At 42.7% G+C, this 23,993-nt stretch overlaps 1 protein-coding gene across 11 annotated transcripts in view; it reads right to left on the bottom strand.

Annotated features, from left to right (window-relative positions):
* IQSEC2 (IQ motif and Sec7 domain ArfGEF 2) overlaps window positions 1–23,993 on the bottom strand; it is a 201,730-nt gene that overhangs the window by 101,012 nt on the left and 76,725 nt on the right. For 4 of the 11 annotated variants that reach the window (XM_073590955.1, XM_073590941.1, XM_073590942.1 and 1 more), the window contains one exon: window positions 832–927. The exons of the other annotated variants lie outside the window; for them this stretch is intronic. In XM_073590955.1, coding sequence (XP_073447056.1) covers window positions 832–927 — 96 coding nt within the window. The remainder of the gene's footprint in view (window positions 1–831; window positions 928–23,993) is intronic. 11 annotated transcript variants of the gene reach the window in all.

Genomic DNA, 23,993 nt, shown 5'->3' with positions numbered 1-23,993 from the left:
GCTGATTGTTAAACCAGCTTCATTAGACAATCCCCTAAGAACGGTCTTCCTAGAAAAGTTAAATGCAGCAAGTTTACCCAAATTTACAGAGGACACATCACAATAACTTTTTTTTTTTTTTTAACACGTTCACACCCACATGACAAAAATTAGCTCTGCTATATCTGCATCCACACAAAACCGGATATGTAAGTCACAACAGTCTCATTTCTTCATATCCAAGAATACGGTTACTGGCCTTTTTACAAGAACCGAACTCTAGAATTGGCCTGCTCTCTATGCAAAGCTCTATCAGCCATACTTTTTTTTTTTTCATAAAAAGGATCAAATATGGATGAACTGTAAAGGGAGAAATGTTTTTAAAAAATGTTAATTTTTTTTGTGGATCTGATTCATGATGGTGCCACATTGGTGCATGGAGACTGATCCAGTTTAGGACGTCACCACTCGCCTTGCTTAAGTGGAGCCAAGTTATGAGCCACGAGGCACCAAATTCTCATAAGCCAGAGATCTTTTACGGATTTAGACCACAAATGACAGACTGAAGCAACAAGACAACAGAGACTGAATGTACGGAGGATGGTGGAACTGAAGACACCCAAGAAATGGGCATGCGGTGGGTACGAGATAATGCCAAGTGTCAGAAGTTGAGGTCTATGAGGTGTCTGACCTGTGGCAATGGTGTTAATGACAAATGGTGAACAGGTCACAAATGTGTGAAGGATGTGGGTGCAGGTTGGCAAAAGTGATGCCACTCGCCTGGTTGGTGAGGAGACTATGTGGTGATTGGGGTCGGGGGGGCAGTGTGAAGACCGCCGCTCTAGCTCTTACCTGCAGTCAGTGTGCCTGACGGGGGGAGCTAGCTGCATGCAGAGCTGCGACTGAGCGGGGCAGCAGTACTGGTGGAGAGTGTGAGACGAGGAAGACCTACAGGGTACAGAAAAAGGGGAATGGAGGGGGAGAAAGAGCAATAGAATGGGATGGAAGAGATAGAAAGGGAGGGGAAGGGGAGAGCAGAGAAAGAGGGTGGAAAAAGAGAAGACGAGAAGGGGGAAAAAAGTCAGGGAGGGAGAGAGAAAAAAGAAAAAAAACACAAAGTCAAGAAAAAGACAGAACTCAAACACAAGACAACAGTGACAGCGATCACCCTCAAGACGGGAGACATGGCTCTGAAGTGGCACACATACAGCGCAACCTGGGGGGGTGCTTTCCTTGTTTTTTGTATTCTTTTAACTTTTTCCTACTTTATCATTGACCTATTACAATAAAGATATAAAAATTATAAACTACCCGAACAGCTGGGATTGACGCCAGATGATCGACACAAAAATATATGTGGAGGCATCTTCAAAACTTCATATGTGTTTCAGAATGGGCCAGTTGACACCAGTACCTTTTCCATGACTTACAGTGTGGGCTAGGTACCATGTAAATGGGAGAGAGCTGCAGTACCCATCGTGGCCACTACAGGCTGTATGGAGCTGTGCCATTTCTTGTGCATGGCACCTCTTCGATTAGGATCTCCACCGATCCTTACCTAGGGATAGGTAAGCAACGTTCAAATCCCAGAAAACTCCTTTAAGATTCATTTTCCAGTCAAAAATACTTAATGAAGCAAACAAAGAGCTGTATTGTGTGCTCGGATAAGACTTAATTTCCCCTTTCATAGACAAAATTCCTTAGAATGACTCATCTATTGAAAAACCAAGTGATCCTTCCAAATGGTTATTTATACAGACCACAAGGACTGGCAAAAATGTAGCGTGTCAGGTCAGAGACTAAGAATTGGAGGTCATTGGGCTCAAGCATAAGGGTACAAATGTGCCAAAATCATGTAAATACATTATACCTCAAGAACCTGTCACATTCTACATGCAGCCATATCCGAGGGCAGTTTTGTAGAGAGCAGCATGAGCTGAGTAAATGGACTTTACAGTTTTAAGCAACTTGTATATAATTAATGTACCATAAATCCCTGCTCATTCAGAGCTTGGGAGTCCAGTGGGCGGTCCTAGCTAGTGACTGCTGATCAGACATCATGTTCAACAATTCCCTTTAAGAACATGAACAAAAAAAAAGGTTTAAACAGTTAGGACCTGTCATCTGAACTGTACTTGGGGTCACAGCAAGTGGACTAGTTGGGGCACCTTTACCCTTTGTAAAGACCCCTGATCCTCACCTCTGCTTATAGAAAACTGATCAGAAAGACAAAAAAAATCAAAACCCAAAACATAGCCTACGCCTGGTCGTCAAACAATTTTTTTGTTTGCTTGAACAAGCGTTTGTGGCTAATGCTACTGAACTATATGGAATACATCAAATGTTAAAGGGGGCTTGTCACTTGTTCTAAATATTTACTCGTTCTACCTGGTGTAAATGCCGCTGTCCTCCTGAATCAGGCGCTGTTTTTCTTTTGTTCCTGCACCTCTCCATTCCTGAGATATAGACCACTTCCTGTGCAGAAATCTAGTTTCTTGTTAAGTGGGCGTATCATTAATGAAGATGTCCATTGGAAGAGTTGTGGACCACGCCCACTTGACTCAAAAGGCTATATTTACTGTATATGCAGGGAAGACTGGGCCATATCTCAGGAACGGAGTGGAGTAGGAAGAAAAGAACACCACCACTGGATTCAGGAGAACAGCGGCACTTACACCACACAAAAAAAAATAAAAAATATATACAGTATGTGTGTGAGATATAGATTATATCTATCTATACTAGATATATAGGAAATAGATTATATCTATCTATATCATATATCTACACACGTATTTGACACAGCAAGTTTTCCCACCTACAAAGAATGGAGAGGTCTGTAATTTTTATCGTAGGTACACTTCACCTGTAGAGACAGAATCTTAAAAGAAACATCCAGAAAATCACGCTGTATGATATTTACATAATTAATTTGCATTTTATTGCATGAAATAAGTATTTGATACAATAGAAAAACAGAACTTAATATTTGTATAGAAACCTTTGTTTCCAAATACAGAGATCAGACATTTCCTGCACACAATGCAGCAGGGATTTTGGCACAGTCCTCCATACAGATCTTTCAGGTTTCGGGGCTGTCGCTGGGCAACATTTCCTCCAAAGATTTTCTATTGGGTTCAGGTCTGGAGACTGGCTAGACCACTCCAGGACCTTGGAATGCTTCTTACAGAGCCACTCCTTAGTTGCCATGGCTGTGTGTTTTGAGTCATTGTCATGCCGGAAGATCCAGCCTCGACCCATCTTCACTGCTCTTACTGAGGGGGAAGGAGGTTGTTGGCCCAAATCTTGCGATACATGACCCCATCCATCCACCCTTCAATACGGTGAAGTCACCCTGTCCCATTTACAAAAAAGCACCCATACATTATGATGTTTCCCCCACCATGCTTCACAGTTGGGATGCTGTTCTTGGGGTTGTACTCATCCTTCTTCCTTTAAACACAGGAAGTGGATTGAATACCAAAAAGTTCTAATTTGCTCTCATTTGACCACATGGACTTCTCTGGATTATTCAGATGGTCATTGACAAACTTTAACCCCTTACCTACAAATGACGTAATATTCCGTCCATGTGACCATGGACCTAATTACCATGGACGGAATATTACGTCATCGCGATCAGCGGCGCCCACGTGGTGAGCGCCGCTGATCACGGCCGAGTGTCAGCTAATTATCATAGCTGACACCCGGCACAATGTGTCAGGGGCGGTCACGGACTGCCCCCGACACGTTAACCCCTTGCACACTGCGATCAAACACGATCGCGGTGTACCGGGGGTTAAAGGGAAGCATCGGCAGGGAGGGGGCTCCCTCCTTGCTTCCCTGAGCCCCCCACGGCAGCGCAATGTGCAGCGCTGCTGCGGGGGACTCCTTTCCTGCAGGTCCCCGGATCCAATATGGCGACGGGGACCTCCGGGGGCCTGCAGGAAGCTGGCTTCCTCAGTGCCTGCAAAGCGCAGGCATGAGGAAGCCTGTGTAGTGCCTGTGACAGATCGCTGATCTGTCACAGTGATCTGTGATGTGACAGATCAGCGATCTGTCACAGGACAGTGATGTCCCAACTGGGACATTGTAATAAAGTAAAAAAAAAAAAAAAAAAGTGTAATAATAATTTTAAAAAAATCGCCAATTAAAAAAAAAAAAAAAATATTCCCCAATAAATTCATTTTTTGGAAATAAAAAAAAAACAAAAAAAAAACAATAAAAGTACACATATTTAGTATCGCCGCGTCCGTAACGACCCGCCCTATAAAACTATCCCAATAGTTAACCCCTTAATCGAACCCCTTAAAAAATAAAAAAACAAAGCAAAAAATAATGATTTATTATCATACCGCCGAACAAAAAGTGCAATAACGCGCGATCAAAAAGACGCATATAAATATCCATGGTACCGCTGAAAACGTCATCTTGTCCCGCAAAAAACGAGCCACCATACAGCATCATCAGCGAAAAAATAAAAAAGTTATAGCTCGCAGAATAAAGTGATGCAAAAATTATTTTTTATATAAAATTGTTTTCATTGCATAAAACCGCCAAAACATAAAAAAACGACCTAAATGAGGTATCGCTGTAACCGTACTGACCCGAAGAATAAAACCGCCTTATAAATTTTACCGCACCCGGAACGGCGTAAACGCACCACCCAAAAGAAATTCATGAAACGCTGGTTTTTGTAAATTCTGCGTCCCAAAAAACGAAATAAAAAGCGATCAAAAAATGTCACATGCCCGAACATGATACCAATAAAAGCGTCAACTCGTCCTGCAAAAAATAAGACCCCACATGACTCGGTGGGTCAAAATATGGAAAAATTATAGCTCTCAATATGTGGTGATGCAAAAACTATTTTTACAATAAAAAGCGTCTTTTAGCGTGCGACAGCTGCCAAACATAAAAACCGCCATAAATAGTAAATCAAACCCCCCGTTATCACCCCCTTAGTTAGGGAAAAATAATAAAATTTAAAAAATGTATTTATTTCCATTTTCCCATTAGGGTTAGGGCTAGGGTTAGGGCTAGAATTGGGGGTTTCCACTATTTGCGCACATCAGGTGCTCTCCAAATGCAACATGGCATCTGATCTCAATTCCAGCGAATTCTGCGCTGAAAAAGTCAAATGGTGCTCCTTCCCTTCCAAGCTCTGCCATGCACCCAAACAGTGTTTTACCCCCTCATATGGGGTATCAGCCTACTCAGGACAATTTGCAAAACAACTTTTGGGGTCCTATTTCTCCTGTTGCCCTTAGGAAAATAAAAATTTTGTGGCAAAAATATCATTTTTGTGGAAAAAAATTTTTTTGTTATTTTCACGCCTGGGCGTTATAAACTTCTGTGAAGCACTTGGGGGTTCAAAGTTCTCACCACACATCTAGATAAGTTCCTTGGGGGGTCTAGTTTCCAAAATGGGGTCATTTGTGGGGGGTTTCCACTGTTTTGGTACATCAGGGGCTTTCCAAACGCGACATGGTGTCTGATCTCAATTCCAGCCAAAAAAGTCAAATGGCGCTGCTTGCCTTCCGAGCTCTGCCATGTGCCCAAATAGTCATTTACACCCACATATGGGGTATCCGCGTACTAAGGACAAATTGCACAATAACTTTTAGGGTCCTGTTACCCTTGGGAAAATAAAAATTGGGGGTGAAAAGATCATTTTGTGGAAAAAATATGATTTTTTAATTGTACCGCTGTACATTATAAACTTCTGTGAAGCCCTTGTGGGTTCAAAGTTCTCACCACATATCTAGATAAGTTCCTTAGGGAGTCTAGTTTCAAAAATGGGGTCACTTGTGGGGGGTTTCCACTGTTTAGGTACATCAGGGGCTCTCCAAACGCGACATGGCGTCCAATCAGAATTCCAGCCAATTTTGCATTGAAAAAGTCAAACGGCGCTCCTTCCCTTCTGAGCTCTGCCATGCGCCGAAACAGTGGTTCCCCCCCACATATCAGGTATCAGCGTGCTCAGGACAAATTGCACAATAATTTTTGCAGTCCAATTTCTCCTGTTACACTTGGTAAAATAAAAAAAATTGAACCTGAAGTAATTTTTTTTGTGAAAAAAAGTTATGTTAATTTTTTTTAAATATTCAAAAAATTCCTGTGACGCACCTGAAGGGTTAATAAACTCCTTGAATGTGTTTTTAAGCACCTTAAGGGGTGCAGTTTTTAGAATGGTGTCACTTTTGGGTATTTTCTATCATATAGACCCCTCAAAGTGGCTTCAAATGTGATGTGGTCCGTAAAAATAAAATGGTGTTGCAAAAATGAGAGATCGCTGGTCAACTTTTAACCCTTATATCTTACTAACAAAAATTTTGGTTCCAAAATTGTGCTGATGTAAAGTAAACATGTGGCAAATGTTACTTATTAACTTTTTTGTGTGCCATATCTCTGTGATTTAAGGGCATAAAAATTCAAAGTTGGAAAATTGCGGAATTTTCAAAATTTTCGCCAAATTTCCGTTTTTCTCATAAATAAACGCAAGTTATATGAATGAAATTTTACCACTAACATGAAGTACAATTTGTCACGAGAAAACAATGTCAGAATCACCGGGATCCATGGAAGTGTTTCAGAGTTATGACCTCATAAAGGGACAGTGGTCAGAATTGTAAAAATTGGCCCGGTAGTTAACGTGCAAACCACCCTTGGTAGTGAAGGGGTTAAGTAAGCCTGGACATGAACTGGAGTGAGCAGTGGGACCTTGCATGACCTGCAGGATTTTAATCCATGATGGCATAGTGTGTTACTAATGGTTATGTATGAGACTGTGGTCCCAGCTCTCTTCAGGTCATTGACCAGGTCCTCCTGTGTAGTTCTGGGCTGATTCCTGACCCCTCTCAGAATCATCCTTATCTCACGAGGCAAAATCTTATATGGAGCCCCGAGGAAGATTGACAGTCATCTTGTGTTTCTTCTATTATCTAATAATTGTGCCAACAGTTGTTTCCTTCTCACCAAGCTGCTTGCCTATTGTCCTGTAGTCCATCCCAGCCTTGTGCAGGCCTACAATATTGTCCCCGATATCCTTAGACAGCTCTTTGGTCTTAGCCATGGTGGAGAGGTTGGAATGTGATTGAGTGTGTGGACAGGTGTCTTTTATACATGTAACAAGTTCAAACACGTGCAAGTAATACAGGTAATGAATGCAAAGTAGGAGGCTTTTTAAAGAAAAATTAACAGGTCTGTGAGAGCCAGAATTTTTGCCGCTTGGTAGGTGATCAAATACTTATTGCATACAACGTGATTTTCTATTTTATTTTTAGATTCTGTCTCACAGTTGAATGGTACCTGCAATAAAAATGACAGATCTCACACTATATATAGATACAAATACTATTTCCAAGTGATACAGGAGTTGGAAACTTTGGATAATTCTGTTAGGGTTCCTCAATAATAAGCAGATTGCTGATCTTCTACTGCCTGGGCCAAATTGGATAAAAATCAAAACATGTATATCTAAGGGGACCTGACTAAATTGTTAATTTTCGCCACAGCGCCACCATAGAAAAAATGAAGCATTAAAGAAACCTCACTGTAATGAGTGAGTTATCTATACAATGCACAGACGCTCGGGATCCCTTCAGACAGATACTCTGTGGAACCATAAAATTTTGGCTAATAGATGAGGGCCCTCAACAGAGACATAGGGGCCACCAATTACCAATATAGAAAACTTTTTTAAATGGCGCAATACTCACTTTCTCCCTGCCACACTCTGATCCCCATCCGGTCTGATTGTGAGCTTTCAGCTAGAACACAAAGAAGTTTCCACATGTGACCACTGTAGCCAATCACTAGGCAGCATCACTGATGTCACTGCTGCAATGATTGGCTGCAGTGGTCACATGTTTCAACACACAGATAGGTGATCAAATACAAGCGAGGGAGCAGGGGACCAGGGAAGCATCGGCACAGGAGTTGTAGGTGGTTGGTAAGGTGGATTATTAGTATGTTTAGCATTTTTTTTGCCTTTTTAAGTATCTGCGGTTTGAAAAAAAAAAATCTAGGGTAGACTACCCCTTTAAGGCAGCCATTTTCAATTCGATGCATGTAATGGTTCTAGACAAGAAGGCAGAGGTAGCAAAAGAGGTAGCAGATTACCTTATGAGCACAATCGGCCCTGCCGATCTGTCGCTGGCCCCCACAAGCACACGAGACGGCCATCAGACAGCTCAGCACGACAACTCCACTGTGACTACTGTACACACAGGGAAAGGGGGTGGAAGAGAGAAAGCGAGGACACAGAGAGGTAGGAAGAGACAGGCAGAATATGACGGAGATGGAACAGGACAAAAGTGGAGGTTTTGGAGTCTTGTCACTGCCAAATCTGGGCCGTAGCCCAGCGGCCTGGCGTTGAGGGGGATAAGTTGATGTAAGAGTGTTGGATTCATGTTATATTGCTTCATCCTATGATGGCTCCAATAAGAATGGGAACAGTCATGCAGGCAAAAAGAGGCAAAACTGTGCATGTAAAGCACTGGGCTCTACTGCAGCCAGTGACTGCTTGCAGCAGTCACATTCCCATCTGGACCAAACAGGAAGTAAGGAAGTCGACGGGAGACCTGGGAAGCGCTAGAACAATGGTCATACCAAGAGCAATGATGGAATTTAAACAACTAAATGGGTCTTTCCATCATAAACCCTTAAAAATTAGAGTGGAATTTTTTTCTCTTTTAAACAGCGCCATCCCCAATACGAAAGGCCATGTCTGGTATTACAGCTCTGTGTACTGCAGGCTTTGTCTGGCCGGGATCTATACATTCAGGTGCACATATGATAATACATAGGACAACTTCGGATGGGAAAACTGAAGCATAAAAACCTTTTTTTTGTATCAAAAGGTTCTTGGCACCAAGTGTCCACTCTGACGGCTAAATGATACTTCTGACTTCCAAAGTGCTCACCCTGGAGGGGCACTCGTTCCTGCTGTACCACCCTAAAATATCTGCGCAGACCAGTCAGAGAACCATTCTCACGTTCTCGGGACGGATTTCCAGCTTTTCAAGGTAAAGGGTGAGGCGCTTCGTGCTTTGTTGTGGCGTATTAAATATGAAGAGAATAATAGCGGGATTTTATACAGTTGTGGCCAAAAGTATTGACACCCCTGCAATTCTGTCAGATAATACTCAGTCTCTTCCTGAAAATGATTGCAAACACAAATTCTTTGGTATTATCTTCATTTAATCTGTCTTAAATGAAAAAACACAAAAGAGAATGAAGCAAAACATTGATCATTTCATACAACAAAAATGGGCCAGACAAAAGTATTGGCACCCTCAGCCTAATACTTGGTTGCACAACCTTTAGCCAAAATAACTGCGACCAACCGCTTCCGGTAACCATCAATGAGTTTCTTACAATGCTCTGCTGGAATTTTAGACCATTCTTCTTTGGCAAACTGCTCCAGGTCCCTGATATTTGAAGGGTGCCTTCTCCAAACTGCCATTTTTAGATCTCTCCACAGGTGTTCTATGGGATTTGCAAAATTTGTTGGTAGTCTTCAGACTTCATAATGCCATGCACACGGTCAAGCAGTCCTGTGCCAGAGGCAGCAAAGCAACCCCAAAACATCAGGGAACCTCCGCCATGTTTGATTGTAGGGACCGTGTTCTTTTCTTTGAATGCCTCTTTTTCTCCTGTAAACTCTATGTTGATGCCTTTGCCCAAAAAGCTCTACTTTTGTCTCATCCGACCAGAGAACATTCTTCCAAAACATTTTCGGCTTTTTCAGGTAAGTTTTGGCAAACTCCAGCCTGGCTTTTTTATGTCTCGGGGTAAGAAGTGGGGTCTTCCTGGGTTTCCTACCATACAGTCCCTTTTCATTCAGACGCCAACGGATAGTACGGGTTGACACTGTTGTACCCTCGGACTGCAGGGCAGCATGAACTTGTTTGGATGTTAGTGGAGGTTCTTTATCCAACATCCGCACAATCTTGCTTTGAAATCTCTTGTTAATTTTTCTTTTCCGTCCACATCTAGGGAGGTTAGCCACAGTGCCATGGGCTTTAAACTTCTTGATGACACTGCGCACGGTAGACACAGGAACATTCAGGTCTTTGGAGATGGACTTGTAGCCTTGAGATTGCTCATGCTTCCTCACAATTTGGTTTCTCAAGTCCTCAGACAGTTCTTTGGTCTTCTTTCTTTTCTCCATGCTCAATGTGGTACACACAAGGACACAGGACAGAGGGTGAGTCAACTTTAATCCATGTCAACTGGCTGCAAGTGTGATTTAGTTATTGCCAACACCTGTTAGGTGCCACAGGTAAGTTACAGGTGCTGTTAATTACACAAATTAGAGAAGCATCACATGATTTTTCCAACAGTGCCAAAACTTTTGTCCACCCTCTTTTTTATGTTTGGTGTGGAATTATATCCAATTTGGATTTAGGACAATTCTTTGTGTTTTTTCATTTAAGACAAATTAAATGAAGATAATAATACCAAAGAATTTGTGTTTGCAATCATTTTCAGGAAGAAACTGAGTATTATCTGACAGAATTGCAGGGGTGTCAATACTTTTGGCCACAACTGTAGCAGGAAATTATGACCAATTCTATTTCCAGAGGTAATATCAGAAAATTACCAACACCTTGAAATACATGAAACGTCTCCTGTGTGGAGCACTCAGAGGTTTCCCAGTGACTTTGGTCTACTGCTCAGTGATCCATATGTGACAACTAGCGGCTCTGTGAGAAGGGCTTCATCGTCAGGTCTTGGATGGTGTCAGATTCCCTTTAAATGGATTTTCCAGATTTAACAACGGTGGATAGGTGATCAATGCCTGGTTGCTTCAGGCCCAGCCTTGAAAACCCCATCGATCACTTTATCAAGGCTCCCGAGCCCGTCAGAGGGTTCGATCACTATGCCTTATCTGTTGGATAATAGACACCGAATGGAGAATCCTGGTGCCCCCCATACTAGCGATTGTGGGGGGTTCAGTAATTTATCAACTACACGTCATTCTTAAGACCCCTTACATGCAATGAAATAACGATATTAACCCAATTGCCATTTGCTTGTGCCTGTGTTACATTATTATATGGTACACATGAACAAGGTGGCTCAGGATGAACACAATTCCAGTTACCGAAGAATAATTGAAAGAAAAAATTATTATTTTTTTTTATAAAGCAGGGTATAAGCAGCATGTATAGTCACAATCTATGGATGCCTGTCTCTTTAAATGCTTTTGATGGCCTTTGGTCATTTCTATCTGCACCTGACAATGACGTTATGTAATGTTTGATGGTTGTCAGTTCTGGTCAACCTTTAGGCTTAAGGAAAGTTACTGAGACAGCCCAGATACCTTCATGCTTCCATTAGTCCAGATTCTGCCTGGCCCAGGGATAATCGACGAAATCAATGTCCTTAGGAATCAACGTCTTCATAAGGAATAAGTACAGAGTCCACATTTTAATATTTTTTTCCCCTTCTAACCCCAGTCTTACTAAAGTCTCCGATTGCTACTTTGACCCCCATGCTTTACAATGCAGCTCTGCTTGTTTAGACAAAACTGATGGATTATGTCCACATACAATGTAATATGGGAGAAATAATTTTTAATACAGTCCAATAAAACAGAGAAAAAGTATGAGTGCCACACATTCACTCTTCAATTAAAGGGATCTTTCAATTCTGTAGTGAACTATGAAGGTTGCCATTGATGCACTAAATAATTGGATTAAATGTCATTGAAGAAGAAAAAAACTAAAGATAGAAAAGTTTAATCTAAAACCATGATATATCCAATAGGCTTCTATAAAACAAAATGTATTCTAAATGGCCACAAGATGGCAGTGCTGCAGTAGCTTCTGCAGAGACCTTGCTCTGTGGTCGGAACAGGATGATTCACGCGGATCTGATAGAATGAGCCAAGGAGACATAAATCACGGGAGCGGATAAGTGCTTTGTCCTTCCTGAGATCCCCGTGACTTCTGGATAAAAAGTTCTTTGTGGCTACAATCATCCTTTTATATTGGTATTGACCGGAGTTCTCCTGAACCGAAAGCTCCTTCAAAATTAAAAGCTGGGACTCCCAGCAATGAGTGGTCATCTGTGCAGCAATCAGGTGGGGATCAAGGTCTGTGCTGCTATTATATGTAATGCCTTTTCAATGTATATTGATCATAGCATTATTTATTTTAAAGGAAATAATCAGCAAGATGCTTAAAAAAATGTATGGTAAAATAAATTATATACAGGTGCTTCTCAAAATTAGAATTTCATCAAAAAAGGGATTTTAAAATCTGAAATGTTGGCCTACTGAAGTGTATGTTCAATAAATGCAGTCAATACTAGGTCGGGGCTCCTTTTGCATCAATTACTGCATCAGTGCAGCATGGCATGGAGGCGATCAGCCTGTGGCACTGCTGAGGGGTTATGGAAGCCCAGGTTGCTTTGATAGCAGCCTTCAGCTTGTCTGCATTATTAGGGCTGGCGTCTTTCACCAGACCCTAAACACACCGAGCCTAAAGCACGTTGAGATCTATTCTAAATCCATAAGTAAAATAAAGCAGTAACAAGGTCTGTATTAAATCTGCTTGCTGATGGTTTCCATCCTGGAGATTTAATCTATCATTTTAGGAGCAAAGAAACAGAATAAAAAGAGAGAAAAGCAATAGTGAGCAAGGAAGACATAGTATTACCAATAAAAAGTCCATATAGAACAGCTTCTTATACTATACCAGACTGACAGAATCCAGAATTAAAGGGGTATACACACACCTAACACAATTATGGCATAACCACCGAAAATGGCAGAAATATCTGACAGATTTTTTTTTGTATACGAGAAAAAAAAAAACAAAACACAGATAATTGTAAAAAGAAATGAAAACTGGACCTGATGCACTGATTAAAAACAAGCCTTTTTTTCTAGCAATGAAAAAAAAAAAAAAATAATGGTGTGAATGAGGCCTTAGGCGTGGAACCATAGGTGACATTGCATAATAGTAGTGCAGTTTTTAGATTACTAAGGAATTAGAGGGGAAGATTTATGAAACTGTCTAATAGAAATGCTGCCCTTGTCGCCTATGGCTGGAGATGACGTCCGCTTCCCAGCTTGTCAAATGAATGGGATTCTGTTCTGGAAACGTGCGCATGATTCAAAAACTGACACTAGGGGGCATAAGTGTGGCAAAGACCTGCCTCATACAGGACATGATGAAACGCCGTGGTCTCCGCGAAACGCTCATTACTAAACACGGAATTGTACCCAATGGGAGGACACTATGACCTGTACGGTACCGCGACAGTGACAAGCATGCGCCAAAAACCACAACTGGTTCTGACAGTTTTGCAATTTTTTTTGTGGTGGTCACATTTCCCCTTCCTCACCATTGGGTCTCATCACTAATGACATTACATGGTTCCTCATTTACGTTCATTCTTGATAAATTATTAGGATACGAAAAAATGATGAGGAAGCAGCAGAGCTCGTTACATCACTAACCAATTCCGCAAAGACCAACGCCTTATAGTGAATTACTAATTAAAGGGGACCTGTCATGTAGAACATGGTCCTTGATCTGCAGTCAGGGTGTTATGGGGCAGGAGGAGCTGAGCAGACTGATACACATTTTACTGTATTTTATTCAGTGAGATCCCTGCTGTTTGCATGAATGAGTCCAGTGGGTGGGGCTATAAAGTGAGTGACAGTCTTCCCTGTATAACTACATCAATCACTCAGTAAGACCGCCCACTGGACTCATATATACAATGAATAAATTACAGGTTATCCCAATCTTTTCCCACAAATCTCTATATCATTCTTTATTCCGAGATGTCTACAGATCCAACTGCAGGTAAAACAGGACATGTTCCCTTTAAAGAGGATCTGTCAGTCATCACTTACATGTCTGGAAAATACTTGAATCCCAGAACGCCATGACAGATCTCCGTATTGAGGTAATGAATTCCATTTAAGCACTTTACTACCATCATCTAAGCCGGTAATGTTTACATGAACTCAGACACTTTGTCCATGATTTTTTGATATTGTGGCATATTATTCATGATATAGTTTTGAGCTGGTAATGTTTACATGCACTTGGGCACTTGATATTTAATTATTTGCACATTACTTGCAGTTATATTTAGAGGTATCTTGCATTTTTGCAAATTATTTTTGATATGTCTAAAAATATTTTTTGAGTGGCATTACCTATTTTTAGGATTGTTTATATGCTTAATGAATATTGTCAGGGACCAATTTTGACCTGTTTTTGACTAGAGGCATCATTAATGATGTATTTCTTATAACTTTTGAGAAAATAAAATATATATTTTAAACCATACATTCCTTTGCCCGTCCATTTTTAGTGGGAGGCTTTTTCTTATGACTAGTATATCAGTATATAGCAGACTAGTGACCTTTATACTGCACATTGGTTAGAATGGTTTCCAACTGTTACGGTATGTGCACACGTTGCAGATTCTCCTGCGTTGTACAGTACCATTATATCTTATGTAAAATAAAAAATGCTGTGGATTTTCCTGCGGGTTCATTTCTGCAGCATGTCAATTCTTTGTGCAGATTCCGCCGCTTTTTACACCTGCTCCATTATAGGAATCCGCACAAAAGCTGCAGGATATCTGCACTATAATCCGCAGGTCATTTTACCTGCGGATTTATAAAAATCTGGGCAGAAAAATCCGCACTGGAATCCGCAATGTGTGCACATAGCCTAAAACTCTAGCTTTCAGCCTGCAGCTGTGGAATACTACGAGTTATAGTACTGACACTAGTGCGGTAGAACTACAAATCACATGTCATCGCAGTATGAACTAGGACTGTAGCCTCCAGGCATGCAGCTATTTAGTCCGCAGCTGCCAGGGGATGCTGGGAGTTGCAATTTCACACCTCCAGGAGAGGAGCAGGAAGGTGTTAATCTGTACTGCGGCCCTTGTGCTTTGCACAACACTAGGAGGAGGACAGCAGTAGTGATATATGCACCATTGCTTGGACTCTAACCCCCACCAATCATGAGAACAGAGACCTTAAAGTCCCTTGTACCATTTTGGAGTAACAACAAAGTATCTGTCACTTTTAACATGCGATTGACCACTTTTGGTACTTCCAAAATTTGTTTTATGGCCCCTTAAGGTGTGGAGCAGGCGTACCCAATGCAGTGCTGCAGTCCCCATGTGATGAGCTAAAGACTAAAATCTGATATATCTCCCACTAGCAAAAGAAAAAAAAAATGTTTTTGCAAATTGTTGTAAAAACACATTTCTAAAATGCTGCATAGAGAGACAGTTTCTTCGCCCTCTGTATGCCTTTTTTACATATTGGCATTATGCACCCATGGGATCCATGACAGACGTCGGTCTCTTGGCGTCATTCTTTGCAGAAGTGCAAAATCTTTTAATATTTTATCAAAATTGTCTGAGTAGAATCGAAAATGAAGTTAATTGGAATCCATGCCAGTGTGCATCTCCGAGGATGGCACCAGAGGCATCAGGACCCCAGTAACTGCAGGGACTGTATGACAGCTACCATATCATTTCTACATACAGTAGATCAAGTTTCCTCACCATCTTTTCTTGTATTGAAATTACATATCAGGGCACCCCTTTAATAAATGTATTTTCAATTAAGTGGTTTGATGCAGGAGGGGACGTCAGTCTAAAATTCGTGAAAGCCATAAAAGCTTAAATGACTTGGCACCAAAATAGTTATGGGTAGAGGAGAATTAGTAGAGACCTCACCCCGGAAACTCATTCTGTTCATCTACACCATAGGATTCAATGTCATGTAAAAACTGGCGCTCTAGGTAACAAGGTAGAAAAATTATATGTCCTCATAATACAGAAAAGCATCACGTAAAAGGGAGTGGGGTCACCCCAAATTCTACCAGAGACTAGAATCACATGAGAAGTCTGGACGTGTAGACTGAGGTACCCTAAAACAGCAGTCTGGATGTGCAGTCTGGAGCCCCCTATACCAGTAGTCTGGATGTGTAGTCTGGAGCCCTCTATAACAGATGTCTAGTTGTGTAGTCTGGAGCCCCCCTATAACAGCAGCCTGGATGTGTAGTCTGGAGCCCCCCAATAACTCAGCCTTGATGTGTAGTCTGGAGCCCTCCTATAACAGCAGTCTGAATGTGTATTCTGAAGCCCCCCCTATAACAAATCTACGTGTGTAGTCTGGAGCCCCCTATACCAGCAATCTGGATGTGTAGTCTGAAGCCCCCCTATAACAGAAGTGTAGGTGTGTAGTCTGGAGCCCCCCTATAATAGAAATCTACGTGTGTAGTCTGGAGCCCCCTATACCAGCAGTCTGGATGTGTAGTCTGGAGCCCCCTATACCAGCAGTCTGGAGCCCCCTATACCAGCAGTCTGGATGTGTAGTCTGGAGCCCCCTACACCAGCAGTCTGGAGCCCCCTACACCAGCAGTCTGGATGTGTAGTTTGGAGCCCCCAATACCAGCAGTCTGGATGTGTAGTCTGGAGCCCCCTATACCAGCAGTCTGGAGCCCCCTACACCAGTAGTCTGGATGTGTAGTCTGGAGCCCCCTATACCAGCAGTCTGGATGTGTAGTCTGGAGCCCCCTACACCAGCAGTCTGGAGCCCCCTACACCAGCAGTCTGGATGTGTAGTTTGGAGCCCCCAATACCAGCAGTCTGGATGTGTAGTCTGGAGCCCCCTATACCAGCAGTCTGGAGCCCCCTACACCAGTAGACTGAGGTACCCTAAAACAGCAGTCTGGATGTGTAGTCTGGAGCCCCCTATACCAGCAGTCTGGATGTGTAGTCTGGAGCCCCCAATACCAGCAGTCTGGATGTGTAGTCTGGAGCCCCCTATATCAGCAGTCTGGATGTGTAGTCTGGAGCCCCCAATACCAGCAGTCTGGATGTGTAGTCTGGAGCCCCCTACACCAGCAGTCTGGAGCCCCCTACACCAGTAGTCTGGAGCCCCCTACACCAGCAGTGTGGAGTTCCCCAATAACAGCAGTCTGGTGTGTTACAGCCATGGTGGAGCATCTAATAATAATAATCTTTATTTTTATATAGCGCTAACATATTCCGCAGCGCTTTACAGTTTGCACACATTTTCATCACTGTCCCCGATGGGGCTCACAATCTAAATTCCCTATCAGTATGTCTTTGGAGTTTGGGAGGAAACCGGAGTACCCGGAGGAAACCCACACAAACACGGGGAGAACATACAAACTCCTTGCAGATGTTGTCCTTGGTGGGATTCGAACCCAGGACCCCAGCGCTGCAAGGCTGCAGTGCTAGCCACTGAGACACCGTGCTGCCCTGGCTTCCCCGGCCATATGCGATCAGACACGCAGTATATTGGGGCACACAGCAGCGCGGACGGATCCCCCAGAGAACCGCATACAAGGAAGCTTTCAATACTGTTAATTGCGGTGCCCGAGGGTGCGCGGCAGCACGTGCCCTTTACGAGACACGGTGGCTGAAGGGCAGAGTGATGCGGAGCATCCCCGGTACAGCTGCAGAATGACTCACATCCAGCACTTACCATGGAGGAGGGGGGACGGGCTATTTTGGATGGAGCCTCTTTTTTCCTGTATGGTTTACCAGCGACAGTCTCCAAGGCAACGGTGCAGCGAAATGGCAGCGCAATATGGAAGTGGGAAAGATGGTTGTCTTTTCACCCTGTGTATCAGTGATTATTGTCCTGGGTGATCCGATTCCTCATAGGATGCAAAAATGGAAAATTGGTGAAAAGCGGGGCTAAAACTATTGGAAAAACAATTGGAGTGAGATGGAGCCCACCACATCAAGGAGAGATGCAAAATGCATATTAAAGGGGTTGTCTTTTTTTTTTAGTGCACATATCTAGGGCAAAAATCATTTTTGCAACTGGGCTTCATTAAAAAATTTTCACCGTTAGGCTTTTGCAGGTTTTTTCTTTCCTTGCAAATTTAACTTTGATGTGGTCTGTGGTCATAAATCACCTGAGAGGAGCTCCGAAAATGACAGATAAGACAGTAGCAAACTCTCCTGTCAGAAGGAGCTTACTGATGGATTCACAGTCAACTCATTCTGCAACCTGGCAGTATATGAGAAATTATTTGAAGCCCAAAATACATGCATTTAGGGTGTTGCTCGAGCTGCCTTACCAAATTGAGCCCTTGATTTTAGGTAAAAAAGTGAAAAACCCCTTTAACGCCCCATAAAAACTGCAGAGATTAGAGGATTACAAGAATTTCCCAATATGTCCAATAATCCAGAATCCTGCGTCACTGCCTATCCGAGAGGTCTACATCACTGACAGGCTGGACCAGCATGGAACTATTTTGTTGCTGGGTTTTCGGAGCATCACCCCTGGTGTGGCCCCTGGGCATCGGGTCAGACATGTTTGAGGTACAGGAGATGGGTATAGTAAGTACTAATCCTTCGCTTCCAGAACGCCTATCCACACCATGATAAATTTACATAGAACACAAAACAAATCTGCGGGGCATAAAGAGGCACTAAACTGTGCGGCAACAGATCATGACAAGCTGTGACTACATTACAGGTGTCTGTATGGGATAGGTAATCCATGAAGCAGTGTGAGGAGTCTACACCTAGACATGTAGGACACATTGCTGACCCTGGTTAGGACACCCCCGCCCTGTACTAGCGAGTCCTGGACACGTAGATGGATGATCTGAATCAGCAGAAGCTCACATCATACCCAGTGGATAGTCGTGGACTCTCCTGTATGACTGATCTAGTAGGAATGTATCACAAGAATTCATAAAGGCAAAGTAGCTATTCAGTGCATGTGGACAAAACCTCAAACCTTGATATGATGCAGTGATTAAAGGGGTACTCCAGTCATACCAAGTTATCACTTACCCGCAGTACCATAGAGATGTAATGCAGCAGCAGGGCGCATGCGCAACCCCAGGCAATCTAAATGGGGTATGTGGGGGTCTCAGAGGCCGGATGCTCACTCTCCAACCCACCATTTCTCATTGATTCGTGCCAACTTAGAACTAGAATACCTTAAAGGGGTTGTCAATCGTGGGAACAATTTTTATTTTTTTTAAACTTAAATGCATGTATTTAGGGTTAAAAATAATTTTTTGCAATTGTTTCATTAAAAATGTTCCATTGTCTTGTTCTTACGTGCTTCTTCAGCTGAGAGGACCTCAGAAAAAAGACACTTCCTGTCAAACAGTCATCGTGAGCTCACTGACCGATTCTCAACTAACTCATTCTGCAGCCATCAATAGACAGTGCAACAGAGAGGCTGTAATGAAGTTGCAAAAGCTATATTTTTTAGCTTTAAATACATTCATAAAAAAAATAAACAAATTGTCCCCAAAAGGTGGACGACCCCTTTTAAAGAGATGATCCAGGTGAAATAATTTAGACATGCTCCTAATAAACACCTACTAGTATTCTTTAATTAACAAAGGTGCTCCAAACCCAAATATCAGTGTTGATCCTATCAGTTCTAATCCTGGCTTGGGTTTGACATGGGATAGAGTTTCCTTAGTGATAAAGGTGAAAGGGGCTGGCTGGTTTATTTCAAAAGCCAAGCCAGCCCCCTTTTCAATTATGGCCAATGCAAAAGGGAAATGGGAACACGACCGTACCGATATCTGAAAAAAGGATTCGCTTTCATAAAATATGTACATTATTTTTTCATATTAGGAACATTTTTTTTTCTTTAAAAGGGAGTTTGTCAGCAGGTTTTTGCGATGTAAATCATATCAGCATGATGTAGAGGCAGAGATCCCGATTCCATTGATGTATCACGTCCTAGGCGGTTTGAATAAATTCAGTGTTTTATGAGCAGGAGATTATCACTACATGACTAGGTTTCTCGTGCCTCCTAGTCCAACTCCACCCCCAGTACTGATTGGCAGCTGGAAATGCACACTGTACACAGAGAGCTACCAGTCAGTGGTGTGGGCAGGGTTATACAGGGCACAGCATTGTGAGCTCTGCAGTAGAGAAAACTGTGATTGTATCAAAACGACAGCAAGCATCCCAACAAGTGACATCGCTGGAATCAGGGTCTCAGCCCCTACATCATACCTTTAAGTAGGCAAGTCCTTTAAGCAAGCGGAGTATAAAAGCACAATACCCAACCTTTTCACATTTATGGGGACTACTCTCATTTTTCCACGCGAACAGGCCTTTTTTTCAGGACATACAAAGAACAAGTTGCCTCCTCCCTCTAGCACAGCGGGAAGTCACAGCGCGATGTTTAGCGCCATCATTGTGATCTACACTCCAGCCATCCGATCAGCTCCTGAATACACAGCCCCGTCTTTCTGCACGTCACAGCCCACCAGAGTCTGCCGCCGTTTCCATCCATTCTTACGCCGAGGCATTTTGATTGACAGGCGATGGGGGGGCTACCAACCTCCAGACAGTCAATTACAAGCACACTAATGGCTCTCGTGCCTTCATTTGTCTCCTGCCATTTCTTCCTTATTAAAGCAATGCCAGAGAGACTCTGCACAGCAGCGGGTAGCCGGAGGGAGGGGGGGGGGGGCGAGCAAACGCCAAATTAGCAAGCGGCTATATACATATAAGTGGGCTCGGAACATGAAGACAAGCACATTTACTAATTTATTTCTTAGCGTCTGCAAGAAAAAAAAAAGTGCAAAGGACCTTGGTAATAACCAGCTCGGCCCACAAGGACGCCAGCGATATAATGACGGCTGGCAGCTGCACAGGCGCCTTATATTTGTCAATGGCAGATATGAAAGAGGCTTTTCACGGCACAAGATGCTTGAGAGAACAAGAAGTCAGTGTGTTGTGAAACTGAAAATCACCGGAGATCCATAGAATTTCATAGGGAGAATGCAAAAAGATTTGTCAACCCAATAGGTCGCACCTTTTCGCCTAAAGATACCCTTGGAATGAAAGGCGCTGACATTTGACTATTGCTTACGGCACAAGCCCCATCTGTTACCAGTGTGATCCTTAAAGTCATGTGTGGATGTCAGACAGCCACGTCCGTGGCCATTACTGACCTTCATGGATTCCACATTCAGATGACCATACGCCTGCACATACCTGCCAACGACAGGTTAATTAATGAACATGTGTACGGGAGCCGATTGGCTCTGGACAACCCCCTTTTAATGGCTTGGGACTCGACATGGTTCCACAAACCAAAAATGGCCACCCGAAGTGCTTATTTCCAATGATTGGGAAGCTTAGTGTTAGGCCATGTACACTGTCATTTTGGGGAGTTTTCAGCACAAAAACGCTTCAAAATCCTCCTCCAAATCTCACTCAAAACTCTACAAAAATTTGAAGGTTCTGCTCAGTTTCCTCTCCAAAAAAAAAACACCACAAAAAGACTGTGTAGATAGCGGGTGGCTATGTGCCCACAGAATCCTTCGCCAAGTTCTAGGAGTGGAAACTCCAGGTTCTTGAAAAGTATTCAGATTTGGAGAGTTTCTGTTCAGCTTCTGCGCCAAAACCTCCGTGTTGCACATCGTGAGTTTCTGCTCCGAAAACTAAGCAAAAAATGTGCACATAGCCTTAAAGGGCTTTTCCCCTTTTAGGTTTTGGCTTTTATCGGCCAGTGCCTTTAAAATAATGAAATCGGACAGTACTCACCTCGCTGAACTCTGATCGGCATGACATCAGTGCTGCAGCCGATACACCGACACATGAGCAACAACGGAGAGCTGGGGAAGGTGAGTACTATCTGATTTTATTACTTTAATACAAAGTTTGCCAATAAACACCAAACACCTGCAAGTGGAAAACACCTTTTGAATATATATGCACGCGTAGTTTTTGGAAGAGATTTTGGAAGAGTTTTTTTTTTTGAGTGGAAACTTTCAAAATCCTCCACAAAAGTGAAAAAACACTTTTTGGATATATATGCGCATGGTTTTTGGAAGAGTTTTTGGAAGAGTTTTTGGAAGAGTTTTTGGAAGAGTTTTTGGAGCGGAAACTTTCCAAATCCTCCACAAAAACTGAGTCTATGCACAGTTTCTGCTCCAAAAACTAAGCAAAAGGACTGACCATTTAGCACTGGAGATTCCAGAATCCCCAGTAATAAGGTGAATCTACAAGCGATCAAAACAATAAATTGCTGCGAATCTGCAGCACAATCCACACATTTATGTCCCCATGAATTACAAAGGGTGAAATACGGTGTGAAAATTGGAACCTGAATTTCAGGTTTTGTTGGTCATTATCGACTATTTATGTCCGCGCTATGGAGGGTAGGATTAAACGATTCCACATGACACGGGGAGGACAGCGGTCATCCGTAAACCATATATTCCGCAGAGATTGACTGCGATTCTGTCCATTTCAAGGGCATCATTACTGGTAATTACTGATCCCATACCGCAAGAATCAACCAAGTGCTACAATTAACTCAGCAAGCCGCTTATCATAAGAACGCCGAGACTGCCAGTAATAGACTTTTTTTTATTAAGGACGTAAGAAAACAAAAAAAAATAATTCTGGAAAAATTCTCTTCGATTTAAATAAAGTGGAATACAACACTGTTCTGCTACAGAAGGAAGAAAACAGTCTGATGCCACGTATAGGGGGCAGCTACCGATAAGGCTGATCTGTCACCAGATTTCAGAATACAAAAACTGTGAACATTACTGATTAGATGACCTGCACCTGATGAGGCAGGTGTACATTCTTTGAAAATCCATGTCAGAATGGCTGTGTTATCATTTACCCTCTGCACACCAATTCTGATTGAGAGAACCTCAGGGTCCTTCCTCCCCACTGCTGCTGAATCTGTCCATCTATCCCAACTGACAGCCCCTCAGTGAGCCTCCTACCTCGCTGCACCTGAATCTGTCCATCTATTCCAACTATCAGCTCCTCAGTGTCCTCCTCCCCACTGCTGCTGATTGTCCATTCATCTATCCTGATAGTTCCTCAGGGTACCTCCTCCCTGCTGCGGTAAAATCTCAATACATCTACCCTGACAGCTCCTCAGTGACCCTCTTCCTTGACGCTGAATCTCTGTCCACTTATCCCAATTTATAAGTTCTCATTGTCCCTCATCCCTGCTGAGATCCCACAGTGCTCAGTACAAGCTTCAGCAGTCAGTCATGCAGGGTGAGGGGAAACTGAATACACAGAGTCATGAACTAATTCATTATATAGCAGAGCTTTAAAGCTGCATTTAATAACAGGATTTATCAGCCATTTTGAAATGGACTTTCAAAGTAAATATACCAGTATCATCAAGTCTAAGATCTATTTAACAATGTATGCAGTTTTGATTGAAACCCGCTGACAGATCAGCTTCGAGTCCATGTGTGACCCAGAGAAAAGCTCCAAAACATGACTGAATTTTAGCTGACGTCTCCTCCGATTGCAGACAGCCCTTCCTGAATCAGTACCCTGTTCTGTACCTTTGAGGAGCAAGAACTCAGAATAAGTTGTGTACTGAAGAGTGTTTCCTCCTTTTGGAAGAGATACGGGTTCTTCTATATGTCAGATCCTCAGGGTAGCTACCTCTTGGTGGCACTACAGAGAAATTTCTATCTTATGGAGCTCTAATTTGCATATTTTTTCCCCATGGTGCACTGCTTTGAGATTTCATAGCAGATGGTTTTCTTCCCCACACTCACTTCCAAGTGAGATACATTAATATATATACTGTAACAAGATAGTGATCAAGGGGGAAATCTTGTCCAGAGCCAAAACTAAAAGACAAATCTATGATTGCCTGCAGACACCACCAGGGGGAGCTTCGTGCTTACCTTCACCCTGAATTCATTGATAAATCAGTATGCTTCCCATAGGGGCTGTGAAAATGTTATTTAAAGGGTTATTCCTCATCTTCCTGGATAGATGTTGTCCGATAGTACATGTAAAAACAAGCACTTTTACAATTTACTGCTTGTTAATATTTGCAACCGATCTTGAGATATTAACATTTATTTAAAGCTCGTTACCTAGGAGACCGACTGACTATTGATGCTGTTTAGCTTGCAGGGCACTATGATGAGGCTGGCCATGATTAGGAGGGAACAGTGCACTCCAGCGATCCTCGCCAGCTTCAGCAC

Source organism: Dendrobates tinctorius, unplaced genomic scaffold (assembly GCF_039654945.1).
Source record: "Dendrobates tinctorius isolate UK_male_01 unplaced genomic scaffold, ASM3965494v1 ptg000120l, whole genome shotgun sequence".
NCBI lineage: Eukaryota > Metazoa > Chordata > Amphibia > Anura > Dendrobatidae > Dendrobates > Dendrobates tinctorius.
Note: the sequence above shows the minus strand (reverse complement) of the source record. Positions and strands in the feature narration are given on the sequence as shown.